At 38.7% G+C, this 12756-nt stretch overlaps 1 protein-coding gene across 1 annotated transcript in view; it reads right to left on the bottom strand.

Moving 5' to 3' along the window:
• Positions 1-1836: 1836 nt before the first annotated feature.
• The window catches only part of brf1a (BRF1 general transcription factor IIIB subunit a), a 139720-nt gene continuing 128800 nt past the window's right edge, over positions 1837-12756 (bottom strand). Inside the window, exons 18-19 of the mRNA XM_042500550.2 lie at positions 6258-6417; positions 1837-3440 (exon numbers count right to left, since the gene is read on the bottom strand). Coding sequence (XP_042356484.2) covers positions 3409-3440; positions 6258-6417 — 192 coding nt within the window. The 3' untranslated portion in view covers positions 1837-3408. The remainder of the gene's footprint in view (positions 3441-6257; positions 6418-12756) is intronic.

Genomic DNA, 12756 nt, shown 5'->3' with positions numbered 1-12756 from the left:
TTCTAAGCATTTCTCTATGTTTATGAAAAGACCAACAGGTCACGATTTCCCCTTGGGGATCCATAAAGTAATTATCTTATTTTGTCTTATCTTATCATATGCACTTAAGCTCCAGGATGCCTTATCTAATCAAGTTTCACTATAAAATACTTTAAAAAGGGTTGTGCAATAGAATATAAAACATTCATATTAGATACTCAAGTGAAGTACCAGTACTTAAAAAGTCCACCACTGGCCTGGTTGGCTAAAACTGCATGTCATACCCAAATGACACACTTAAATCACTGCAGCAATCAATTTATGACAATGTAAATTTCCAAGTTTAACAGCAGGACATTTGAACAGCTGACTGTGGCTTTAAAACGCAAAAACACCACAAACTCCTCAATGTTTGGGATCGCATGGACCGAAACCACGTCCACAACACTTCAACATCACATCACAAACATGTAGACAAAATCACTACACACATCAGAGATGTAAAAACTGCTCAGTAAACACAGTGTTTAGAGAAATACTGAGGTATATACAACACACAGTAGCTCTGCCTTTTCGTGACCAAAACATCCACACACCTTAAACTCAGGTATACAAAAGTCACCACCACCATCAGTCATATTATAACAATGCTAAGAAATACAGCAAGACAATCACATCAGAACACAGCGGATATGATTTGCTTAATAGACATAAAAAAATCACACCACAAAACGTGATGTTACACTTGAAATGCATGTAGACATCACGCATTAATTAGCTAGCCCTGTAAATGTTTAAATCAAAAATTACAGCAGTTATTACACCAGAAAACAAACAAAAAAAGATTCTTACCTTTAGAAATCCGGTAGTCCTGAAAACTTGGTCTTCAAGTCCGTAGCTCCATGGTTATTGTCGCCTTCTTCCTCTAAATTTAGCTAGATTAACTTATGCTAACGAAGATAGCATGCTAACTAAGCTAATGTTATGCTAACGAAGATAAAGTCATGCTAACGTTATGCTAATAAGGCTAACGTAATGCTAATGAAGCTAACGTCATGCTAACGAAGCAAACGTTAGCCGTAGCTTGTTAACTCGCTGCTTTCACTTGTTGTAACGGCCGTTTCTTTAATTCTCACAGTCTAGCGTTATTCTTTCACTCCCTTTTATAAACACAAATGCGCCAACGTTGTGCGACTTTCCAGTTTTCTCTTCATGGTCCAGCTTCTTCTCCAAGAAGTCCTCCCGAGCTAACTGTTTGCTGCGCTAAAACCAGGCTAAAAGGCCTCAGAGCTGTCTGAGTAATTAACCAATTAGACACCTGTATTTGGTTTTAGTAACGCCCCTTTTCAACCATTGAACCAATCACAGCTCTTCATATTCTCAACAATGAAAGGTGACAGATTAAGAGTATGCAATATTATCTTTGTATGTATAAATGTGACTTAAACCTAATAACAAAGTGGAAAAACATGTCTCTTTCTACCTCAAATCCTCTAACTGAATACTGTAGCTATATCTGTCTGTTTGTACATCTGTTTATTTATTTTCTTCTTGTATATTTTGTTTTGTTTCCTGTTTATCTATTTATTCAACCTTTATAACTTTTTTTATAATTTGTATATTGCATTTTTATTTGAATCTTTAAGATATATATTTTATCTATTTATTATTTTACCCATGCTGTACCTTTTACCTAATTTTTTAATTTTTTTTGTATGTTCAATTTGTCAGGGTTTTTTTCTTTGTTTGTTTGTTGTTGTTGTTTTTATTTATACTTCACTTGAGTATTTCTATTTTCTGCTACTTTATACTTTTAATCTACTGCATCTTTTTAATAACGCAAGTACAAAAAGAAGGAAACTTTTTTTTTCTATTCAGGGAAAATCTTTACTGTAGCAGCAAATGTTCACAACAATATTCAGATGTAACATCATAACGTGTAGCAGCAACACAGAGGCTGTCCAGGTTAACCAGGATGCCTCGTTAAATACTGTTGTGTGGACACAGTGAAAAGGCCACAATGTATTTCACCTCCCAAGCATCATTTTTCAAACACAAAAATCATAAAAGCTTAAATACAAAATAGATCTCTTCTTTCATCTGGTTCCCTCACGCATTCCTAAAATATAATACTGCAGAGAATGTATTTACATCCCGGCTTTAAATGCCTCTGTGGGCCATGAAAGGAACATTGTGAAGGATATTTAACATAAATCAAATGACACAATCTCATAAATTAATCACAGAGAGTCTATTCCATCATAAACAATTAAGAAACACCCAAACCAAATCAAAAGTTACCTGAAATCTAACCAAACTAATTGGTTAGATACTAATTCTAAGTAACATACTTAATAACATCTCAGCAAACATTGGCAAAGAACCTGGGATTGCTTAAATTGTTCAAAGGCAACATCTTTGTAATACTTTGACTTAAGACAGCATTTGTCCGTCCACAAATCACCTAAGGCATTGATAAATATTGATCAACCAAATAATGATTGATCTCACACTACCTGATTTTTAGCTGCTTGTTTTTAAGTACATGAGATACACGATTATTTTCAAGACAGCACAAGTCATCGCAAAGTACTTGAGGAAGTCGCATACTGTTACACAGTCGAGTGTTATTAATGCAAAGTGCATGTTTAAAGGTAATACTATGTTTTGCATTATGTTCGGCTTTTCTTTTTGCTACATTACGCCTCAACAGAACCACAGTGGAGAGGTTTTTGATCATGAGGCGACACAGTTATTAAAATGTTAAAAATCATCCTGATGAGTGCTTCACAGCAAACTCTGATTTGAAGTTTTGCAGGAAAAAGATCTAATTTAATACTGGAGTTAATTTAGCAAGAAAGCAATGTTTTCTTAGACATCTACACCACAATTGTTTCAGCAGCATTTAAATGGCAGATATTTCAGTGTGAGGCAAGTCCTTACTACACATTGAAATAAAGTCGTTTAAATGGTGTTGAATCGACAGTAATGGAAGCAATATGCCTAAAAGTTTGTCCCAGTTTTAACCTAAATGTCTTCAAATCAATGCTTCCTGGAATATTTGACTTTTCACCTCTGATTTTGCAGTATCACCACTACATACAACCTTGACACACACTGATTAACATACTCGTATCCCTCATTTCGGCTTCGCCATCTCTGTCAGCATCCCAGCAGCAAGTCCTTCCACTTCACTCCAGTTGGGATGCCAAATGGAGGAGCACAAGGTGTTTGATTTTGTAGCTTTTTTTCTTGCACGCACGTCCCAGTTTTTCCCTAATGGGAGGTCCTTATTCCTCTTTGCTTCACAGCTCGCATCTGTATCTGCAGCCACTTTGTGTCTCAGGTAGTAAACATTTGATACACTTAAGGATTCAAAATAGTTCGTACCAGTTGGGAGTGATAACCCCGGGAAGACCACTGCCAGAATCAATCATCGTAATCACCATCGCTGCCATAATCTGCAGGGTGAGAGACGCAGAGGGAGAGATTAGACACACGTTTTACTGTTTAATATGATGCTTTCGGATTAATATCACTGCTGCAATAATAGATGTACTGCAAGGGATGATTTAAAGGAACAGTTTGAACTTTTTTAAGCGAGGATGTATGAGGTACTTATCTATAGTCAGTATATTACAGACAGTAGCTGTCTGTTGGCATGCTCCCAGTTTTTAGAGTGGTAAGAGTACTGACATGGCAGTGATCAATGTACTGCTGTGGACGAAGGTAGCAGTAAAATATGTTTTAGCCAGATTTAAAGAAATCAGTATCACTTGGAGAATATGCTATATTAAGAGTCTTTTTACAGTTTAACTTTGCCATCAGACACTTATTTTTAACAAGGAACTGAAGCTGTTATACCACAGTCTGGAGGCCATAAAAGCAACTAAAAAAGCAAAAAGCAATCCGCTTTTCGTCACACTATAATGGCTGGAAATGAGCGATATCTCAGTTAAAAAACAACCGCTTTGTGGAACTATCCTAGAAGAAGAAGCAGTGATACTTCAGTACAAAAAACTGCTTTTTGTGGCACCATCTCTGCTACAAGCACAGCAATGGGTCACTAAAAAAACATGTTTGGTGCTTAAAAAGCTGCTGGAGCAATGACTCACTTCATCACGACCTGTTTTATGTTTGATGGTCTCATACAGTGGTCTTCAGCTCTTATAGTGCATCACTTCAAAAATGTTGATATGATAAATATAAAATGATAAATAAAATGTATGCTTGGTCAGAAATACACAACGCCAACATGGTCTTCTGCCTAATGTTCTGGTTCATTTTCTGTTAAGGTAAAATGTTTTTGTCAACAGAGTCTGGATTTGAAAAGAGCATCGATGACAGCTTCAGTTCCCTGTTAGAAAGCGCTGTCTGTCAGATAAAGCCGTGGAAATATTCTACATAAAACACACATTTGAAGGGAAATTGATTTTTTTAGGTGGCTAAAACATGTTTTGCTATTTCCTTCTTCACAGCAGCACATTGCCTCCATGTCAGATTACAGCCTGATTCTCCAAACTTCTAATATAGATAATAAACCTTATATAACCTCGCTTCAAAAAATCCAAACTATGCCTTTAAGAGCCCAAAACTTTGATTTTAATAGGCAGCTCCCATGTGTTGCTGTGAGTGAAACTGCATGTACTTGAAACAAGGTGTCGCTGGAGAAAAGTAAACACGCTCAGCTTTCACACATTTTAAAACACTGGAGTCCGCAGAGACGCTCTGTGTTGTGCGACTGCATGAAGAGCAACAACAGGTCAGACTTGTAAAATGTGAAAAGTGCCACTTGGCTCCCTGCAGGAGGAACAGAGAGACTGTCCATCATCTGACCGACTGACTGACTGGTTTAATCTCTGGTGGCGGCAGGCGTCCGTCCTGCTCCTCTGTCCTTCAGTCTCAATCAGCCCCAGAGGTGCAGCTCTGAGGCTGACCCTGACCTTTGACCTCAATGCGGAGAGGGCAAGAGTACAAACAAAGAGTTTCCCTTCAGGAATCAATTAAGTGGCTCAGGACTTTTTTTGTCTTTTATTGCGGCAGAGTCAGAGACCTTAAATTTTAACAGCCAGAGACGTAAAGTGAAGAAATTTAATCTTAGCGAGGGCTCATTAAAACATACCAGGAGTCTGAGCCCAAACAGAGGCAGATTCATTAAAGAAGTCACTCAAACTTTTTCACAGTCCAGGCACTCGGTGACCGACTGAGAAGGGACAGCGCAGTCTGCCGCTGTCAACTCGATTTAATGTTTAAATCATGCAAAAATCTGACTCATCAAGTCACTGAACCTGAAAAGACTTGTTTTCTTTAGACGAGGTGACATTATCTCAGACATCAAACACAAATGTACTTGTTTTAAAAGTTAAGTTTCATATTGCTTAACTGTTTAGTTACACTTGTCTTGATTCTGTCTAATTTAAGAAACAAAAAGGAATTTAAGGATAACTTATTTGTAAATTAACCCTTTGAAACCTGGAGACATCATTTTTCTTGTGCTGCATTCATATTCCTTTTTGTAGCCTTTGAAACTTTGAAACAGAAAAAAAGGGAAAAAAACACTAAATATAAAGCTAATTATCACAATTACATATTCAAAATTCTGTAGAATTATTATAATTTTCAAGCACTTTTTCCAGGTCAATTTTTGTTTATTATTTTCTATCTATTTTATTTAATAATCTAATCTAATCTTAATAAGCATTAAATTGTATAACATTTTGAACGTAGGTGATGTAGATGTTTTAATGTTTAATACAATTTTGAATGTGCGTGATGTTGACCAAAGATGGATTTTAATATAAAGTATTTTGAGACAAAGATTAATTCTGCTGTAAAAAATCTTCCTCTCTCCCTCCTTTGCGACTCAGACTCTCTTGTACATGTACTTATTTCTATGTATGTTTTAATGTAATTTATTAATTGCTAATTGTCAACTATTTTAACAGCTTGAGTGGTTCAGATGGATAATCACACCTGCCGCCATACAGCTCGTCAGCCTGTTGGTGTGTATTAGTTATAAATAAAGATGTGGTTTCACGTTTTCAAACATTTTGACCTGACAAAGATCCTGGTGGGACTGACACGATTATGAATAAAGTTTTGTGGCGTGGAGTAAGTGTGCAGGTGTTACCTTTTTTCCTCATGTACGCTGTACGTGACGTGCGTATAACTACTAACCGATTTGCTCAGGATTCAAGGGGTTAAAACCCTTGTGAAAGGCGTCTGAACGCAGCACATGAAAAGTAATGTCAGTCCAGATTTCAGAGGCTTAAACTGACCGTTGCCGCCCAGCAGCTCCAAGGCGCTGACACAAGCCTCCTCTTCCTCGTCGTCCTCCTCATCAGCAGCTGCATCATCGTAGACGACCGGCCCGCTCTCCACCACCACGCCGCCGGCGGGGGCTCCCACGGGCAGCGGCAGGGGGTTAGAGTTGGCAATCTGGGCAAACAGGAAATATATTGTTGGTCGTGAGCAGTAGGCGTGCGTCGTTGAGTATTTTTAATATTTTCCTCTGCGTGACACACGAGTGTCCCCGGGGAAATCTAAGCTGGATCTGATCTCATGTGCCCCACTTCCTTTAAAATGATAAAAAATAATAAACAGTAGTGCGGTAGTGTCGGTGTGAGCTGAAGGGCACACAGCGCAGTGAGGAGAGACATTTCATCTGCCGCAGCGTTTCTCATATACGACTAAACGCAGCATCAGAGCGTGAACACAACCTTTATTATGTTACATTTTTAGCTCATGTAGGATTCTACTTTTTAAAATCTGCATAGTCAACAGTGTGCATGGTATCATGCAAAAAGGGTCAGAAATTAACCAGAGCCTCGGGGGGAAAATCCCCTTCAGAGTTCATGAAAAGACTGTGAAATTAAAAATGAAGGGGTGACGGTGAGCGAGGGGGCAAAATTGTAATTAGAGTGCCCTGTTTTTTGCAATTTTTGCACCACGTCCACATTGTCTTAGTTTAGCTGTCAAAAGTTCTTTTCCCCCACGAGACAACTGCAGGTGATTCAAGTGTAGCCAGGAGATTTTTCCAGTTGCGTGCTGAGAGAGAAAACTGAAGCTGGTTTTGATCAGAAAACAAGCTGCGTGAAATGGGAGGAATTGTCCGCAGCACGTCAGCAGCAGAAAGAGAAAATAAACAACTGGAGTAATAAAAAAGTGGGCAGAGGCTGTACAGGACAGAGAGGGGACAATTTTCCAGCGAAGGAAACGATGAGAAAACAAATGTCAGAGTTAAACTGCAAGTATGAATGTTCCAAGATATATTTTTAGTATGTTCTCGCACAAAAAGTTTCACCAAATGATATAAACTAAAAACATGAGACTTATAAAGGCATAAAAAGAAACTTTGTTGACACTGTCATGTATTTTTTTTTTAAAGTTTGGTCTTGTTTTTTCCCTTTTTTTCTGAGTGAAGTCTGTTTCAGGCATAGTTAGCTCCATTAACCAGTGTCAAGAAGTAGCATATTGTTGTTCTCATACACAAGCCTTGTATTTCCTTGTCTGTACAAAAATAGACGTAGCCACCAGGACGTCACAAACTGATTTGTGGACTGCCGTTTTAGAGCCTCAAGTTCTGCAGTTTTTGATAGATAAGATAATCATAGCCATGACGATATACAGTACATAAGCACTAACTTGAGTGTGATATTGCTTTTATACAACAGTTCAACAAGCGTCATTTATTAGTTAACAGTAGATTATGATTTGACACAAATAGTTCTGCTGGAACATTTTCCTGCACACAGCGTGGTTTACATGTTATGCTCGGGCCAGCTGCTCAGTATCATGAACTGTTATCTGTGTGCTTCCATCTTGTTTTTTTTTAGCCAGAAGTCGATAAAGTTTGGATGAAAGGTTGCAGCTGCGGAGGATCGAGGGGCGGATCTGACTTAACTTTGTACCGCCCTTCAATATGCATAACGTTCTGCTTTAATAATGTCGTTGCAATGTATTTTCAAATTATCGATAGAGACCAATGCCATTTTTTGTACCAGCCTATGAAAGAGTGGCTAAACCCCAAACCAATTTTTTTCAGCTAAAAAGAAATATATATGGGTTTTTAGTAGTGCTGTTGACTGAGTCAGGTCTTACTCTTGAAAAAATTCTGCCTCGGAAATGCATCTGGAAAAACAGCTGGGAGCGGCTGTGGAGCTGCAGGGGGGCTGCGGCCACGTGACAAAGGTGACATTGACAAGCGTTACAACTCTGCGCCTTGAACGGAGAAGTTGAAAATATTTTCACTTTTGTGCATGCCCAAAAAGTGCCTGAAAAATGCAGCACGCAGCAGCAAGAGAGGAGAGCCCGACAGGCGTGCGGTAACACTGGGACGCAGTGGTTTTGCTGGCGACGTTTTGTTGGCGATTTGTCTCTGTGTGATCGCTCTGTTACAGTACACAGGCTTGCAGCTTTAACTTTTTTTTTTAATCGAAGAAAAGGATATTTTAGCACTGGTAACTCAACATTTAATTAGAACTGAGGATAAACTATTGTCCAGATCTTTACTTGGTTATCCGACTATTTCGGACACCTGCCAGCCAATCAGACTGCTGTTTGTGACCACGGCATAAAACATCATATAACATACCGATGCAGCTCCACTACAGTGGCACCAGATCAATTCATAAACTTATTGCCTTTGATGACGGTCTGTTTTTAAAATCGTGCTGCTGTCGGACAAAGAAAATTTCCCCTCGGAAAACACTCATCAGGTTCTGAAGAACCACTTCAATCTGAGCTTTGTTTATTTTGCTTAGTGATGAACTGTACAGATATCAAAAGGCAAACAGACTCTTCCACCGGGGACGACAGGCGTGCATGGTGTGGAAAATTTCATTTCTACCTGCCTAAAGCGGAGGAAACTAATAAAATATCTAAAACCAGACTTTTTGTTTTTTCATCTTAACTGCAGATTTTTTAGCTTTGGAATGAAACAAATGGAGACTTTTACCGAGGAAACCCATCACCTCCAGTTTTTCCACTAAAAGGAAACCTGCATGTTATCACTTTCCTTTCAGCCAGGGCTAATTATAACGCTGGAGGAGAAGCAGGTGGAGGGTCCACAGTGTGATGGGGAGATATTTCTGTTCTCCTCAGCAACAGCCTGTTGGAGTCCCTGCTGGGGCCTTTCCTTTCTGCCATCTCTGCCTCAGATTTGCCTCCTTCCTTTCCTCCCACCTTACTTTTATTTCATGTTTCCTCTCTTTTATTCTACCTCCACATCCTTCCTCACTTCATCCTTCTCTCCTTCCTTTGTGCCTCTGCACATTGATTCTCGTTTTGGCTCAGACTCTCTCTTGTTCCTTCCCACTTTCCTACACTTCTTCTGCTTTTTATATCCTCAGATTTCAATGTTTTCCAACGATTACACAACGAAAAGATACAAATATAAAAAAAGGTTAAAATATCCACCACAACTAAAATTACCGCCACGTCGTTGTACGCCTCTGTGCATCAGTCAAGTTGCACTTGCAGTTTACATCCATGTCTGTGAAATGTTTCCTCTTTTGTTCCTGGATTTTGACACCAAATAATGGCCAGAAAAGTATTTTGGTAGAACATTATGTCACAGTTTACCTTTGAACTTCATCTTTATATCCCATGGATCCAATGACCTATATATGCTCATAATTTTAGCCAGATTTTACATTGATAAAATAAATTGTTAAAGGGAATTGCCCTCATATAATACTTTCAAAAGTCAGGTCTGCATACATGTCTAAAAACAATAACTTACAAATTTGTAATAAAAAACTTACCTCAACTATGATTTTATGCAAATTTCACAACTTTAAAATTAATTAGGTAAACCCTTGCACATGTTCATACTTGTGTCTATTTTATTTGATTTGTCTGATTTGTAACTACTTGTCAAATTATTTTTATTTGTACAGTTTTATCACTTTTTGCCACTGCTTGTACAAACAGCTTGTACTGACCAGTGAATTTACTGTTTTTAAAACTGTTGATAAATTGTTTAAAAAAGATCATTACATCCTATCAGATATTTGTGTGAAATTTGAGCGTATGAATTCTTGATTAGTGGCCAAAAACACATTTTATGAGGTCACCGTGACCTTACCCTCTGAATGTCAACCACCAGATTTTTATCAGTTCATGCTAGAGTCTAAGTGGATGTTTGTGCCAAATTTGAAGAAACTCCCTCAAGGCAGTCTTCAGATACTGTGTTTCTAAGAATGAGACACATGAAAGGTCACAGTAACAGTGACCTTTACACGTCAAATTTTAGTCAACTCGTCCTTGAGTCCACTCGAACGTTTGTGCCAAATTTGAAGAAATTGTCTCAAGGTGTTCTTGAAATATTGCTTCTACAAGAATGAGACAAATGCCTTGACCTATGGCCACCAAAATCTAATCAGATCACCCTTGAGTCCAAGTGAATGTTTTTGCCAAATTTGAAGAAATTCCCTCAAGGTGTTCTTGAGTTATTGCTTCACGTGAATGAGACAGATGCAAGGACAGCGTGACTTTGACCTTTTATCACCAAATTCAGTCAGCTTATTGTTGAGTCACCTTGAACATTTGTGCCAAATTTAAAGAAATTCCTTGAAGGTGATATTGAGATATCGCTTTCACAAGAATGAGACAGATGTTAGGTCAAAGTGACCTTGACTTTTAACCACCAAAATCGAATCAGTTCATGCTTTAGTCCAACTGAACGTTTGTGCTGACTTTGAAGAAATGAAATTCCTTCACGATGTTCTTGAAATATGGCGTTTATGAGCATGGGACAGATGGACGTACATACTGTTGGCCATGTGGACCACTCGAACACCTAATGATGATACCGAAAACCAGTGTTTTCCTGTCTCCCTCTCTTTTGTCCTTCCCTTCCCCCTGAGCGGATCCCTGCTGACTTTAACCTCAGTGGGCTGAACGAGGCTCCTCATCACAGGAGCTGGACGCCTCATTAACTGCCGGTAAACACAGGCAACAATACAAAAACATAAAAAAAATAATTAAAAAGAAAACATAACAGCATAAACACGGTGCTCCAGACTAATTAGGAGGTGAGAGCTGGTAATGCGAGGGCGTGTGAGAGGAGATAAAGCTGCGCAGACGGACGAGCAAGATGTTTTCGTGTTTCTGTTCGTATTATACAGAGATAATGTTGCACTACATCTTGTTGCATGTTAGACTCAAACTCTGGAGTACTTGCGCTGTTAGCTGTCTGAGTCTCGGGGCTTTAACGAGAAAACGGCTCGTTAGGAGTGAGAACTCCAACCAACTACAGGAAACAACCGCTCAGAGGGTTTTATGAGTGTGAGGATGTTGACATCTGATCGCCTGCAGTTACTCATGCATGGAACAACTGGCAGGACTATATTTACTGAGAGCAAACTGCAGTCTGGATTCATGCTCATAATCAGCCATTTCTTTAAGAAAGTATAACTTACAGAAAACTTTAAGTCAAGTTAATCATGTCCCTGTTGTATGAAAAAATGACCTTTTCCAAATATAAATCACAAGCAGAATGTTTTGTTTAGCAGTTAATTGGTTATAGCCGTGATTAGCGTCATTAACAGCCTCGATGCATTAATCAGCATTAAAATAATGTCTACGATGCAGAGCAGAGTGGCAATAAAAAAGCATTTACTGCCACAATGCAAATGGAAACAAAAGCAAAATCTGAATCTGCTGACATATAGAGTGCACCCGGTGTGATGTTGTTCTGTTGATGCTGAAGTTAGCTTTGCCCCAATTTCCCCATCAAAAAGACAAAAGGATTTTTTTATTGGATTTTGGATTATTGTAGAAAATAAGCTCTGTGGCAAACAAACATTAATCATACTTAAACGTTTTGTTTAGCAAGATAATCTTCACAAATGAACCCTGTTTTTATGATTTTTGAAGCCTAAATGCATTTACCAGAAGTAGAAAGCTCATAGAGAAAGAGAGAGAGAGATAATCAATAGGGAAAAATGTCAAGAAATCTATATTTATAATTATATGTTTAAAATTAGGCTACAGAAAAAAATATAACAATTATTATTTTTTCCTTTTTTCTTCTTTTACTGTTCTTTTTTTTGTTGCAGATTTTAGGTAATTTTCTAATAGCTTTTTATTATTTTCTTGAAAATTTTTGGGTCATTACTTGTTACATTGCTCATTGCCTTTTTTCCATGTTTTGACAGTGTTATCAGTGTTTTTGTGGCTCCATGTACATGATTATCGTTCTCACAATGTTATCGTATGAATGCAGATTTTTTTTTTAAAAACGCAGAGGAAAGACTTTTCCTTATTTAGTAGGGCTGCTCTAGTCTAAACATGACCTTAAATAAACTAAATCTGCTTGTTTGTTCTCAGGATTTTAGAAATTCTAACTTTGTGCATTCACAACTTGTCTGTTTTAAGACGCTGAGCGATCAGAGCTCCATCAGCACTCTGCTTCAGCTTTATCGGGGTGATCGAGGAGGTCAGTGCGTTTCTGCAGGACGAGCTGAGAACGCTGCATGTCATGTGGTTTACCGCCGGCACGGCCTGACAGCTTCTCTGAGAGCCCAACTTCAAATAGACTCAGCCGTCAATTGCCAAGACTATTGCTTGCATAAGCAGACTGGAGCTGCAACGCCAGAGCGACTGTCTGCAGTTCAAAGCCCCTCTCCCGTGACCTCATCACCCCTTTCAGATTTCTAAGCCTCTGTGAAAATCCCTACGTCTCACACGGCGCTGCCGGCTCCCTCCGCCAGAGATTCGGTCTAAATGTGGTCCAAGGGAGCCGAAGAAGAGGGGAGAGGGCAGCAGAGAACA

Source organism: Plectropomus leopardus, chromosome 14 (assembly GCF_026936395.1).
Source record: "Plectropomus leopardus strain MGB_pleo_1.0 chromosome 14, ASM2693639v1, whole genome shotgun sequence".
Classification (NCBI taxonomy): domain Eukaryota; kingdom Metazoa; phylum Chordata; class Actinopteri; order Perciformes; family Serranidae; genus Plectropomus; species Plectropomus leopardus.
Note: the sequence above shows the minus strand (reverse complement) of the source record. Positions and strands in the feature narration are given on the sequence as shown.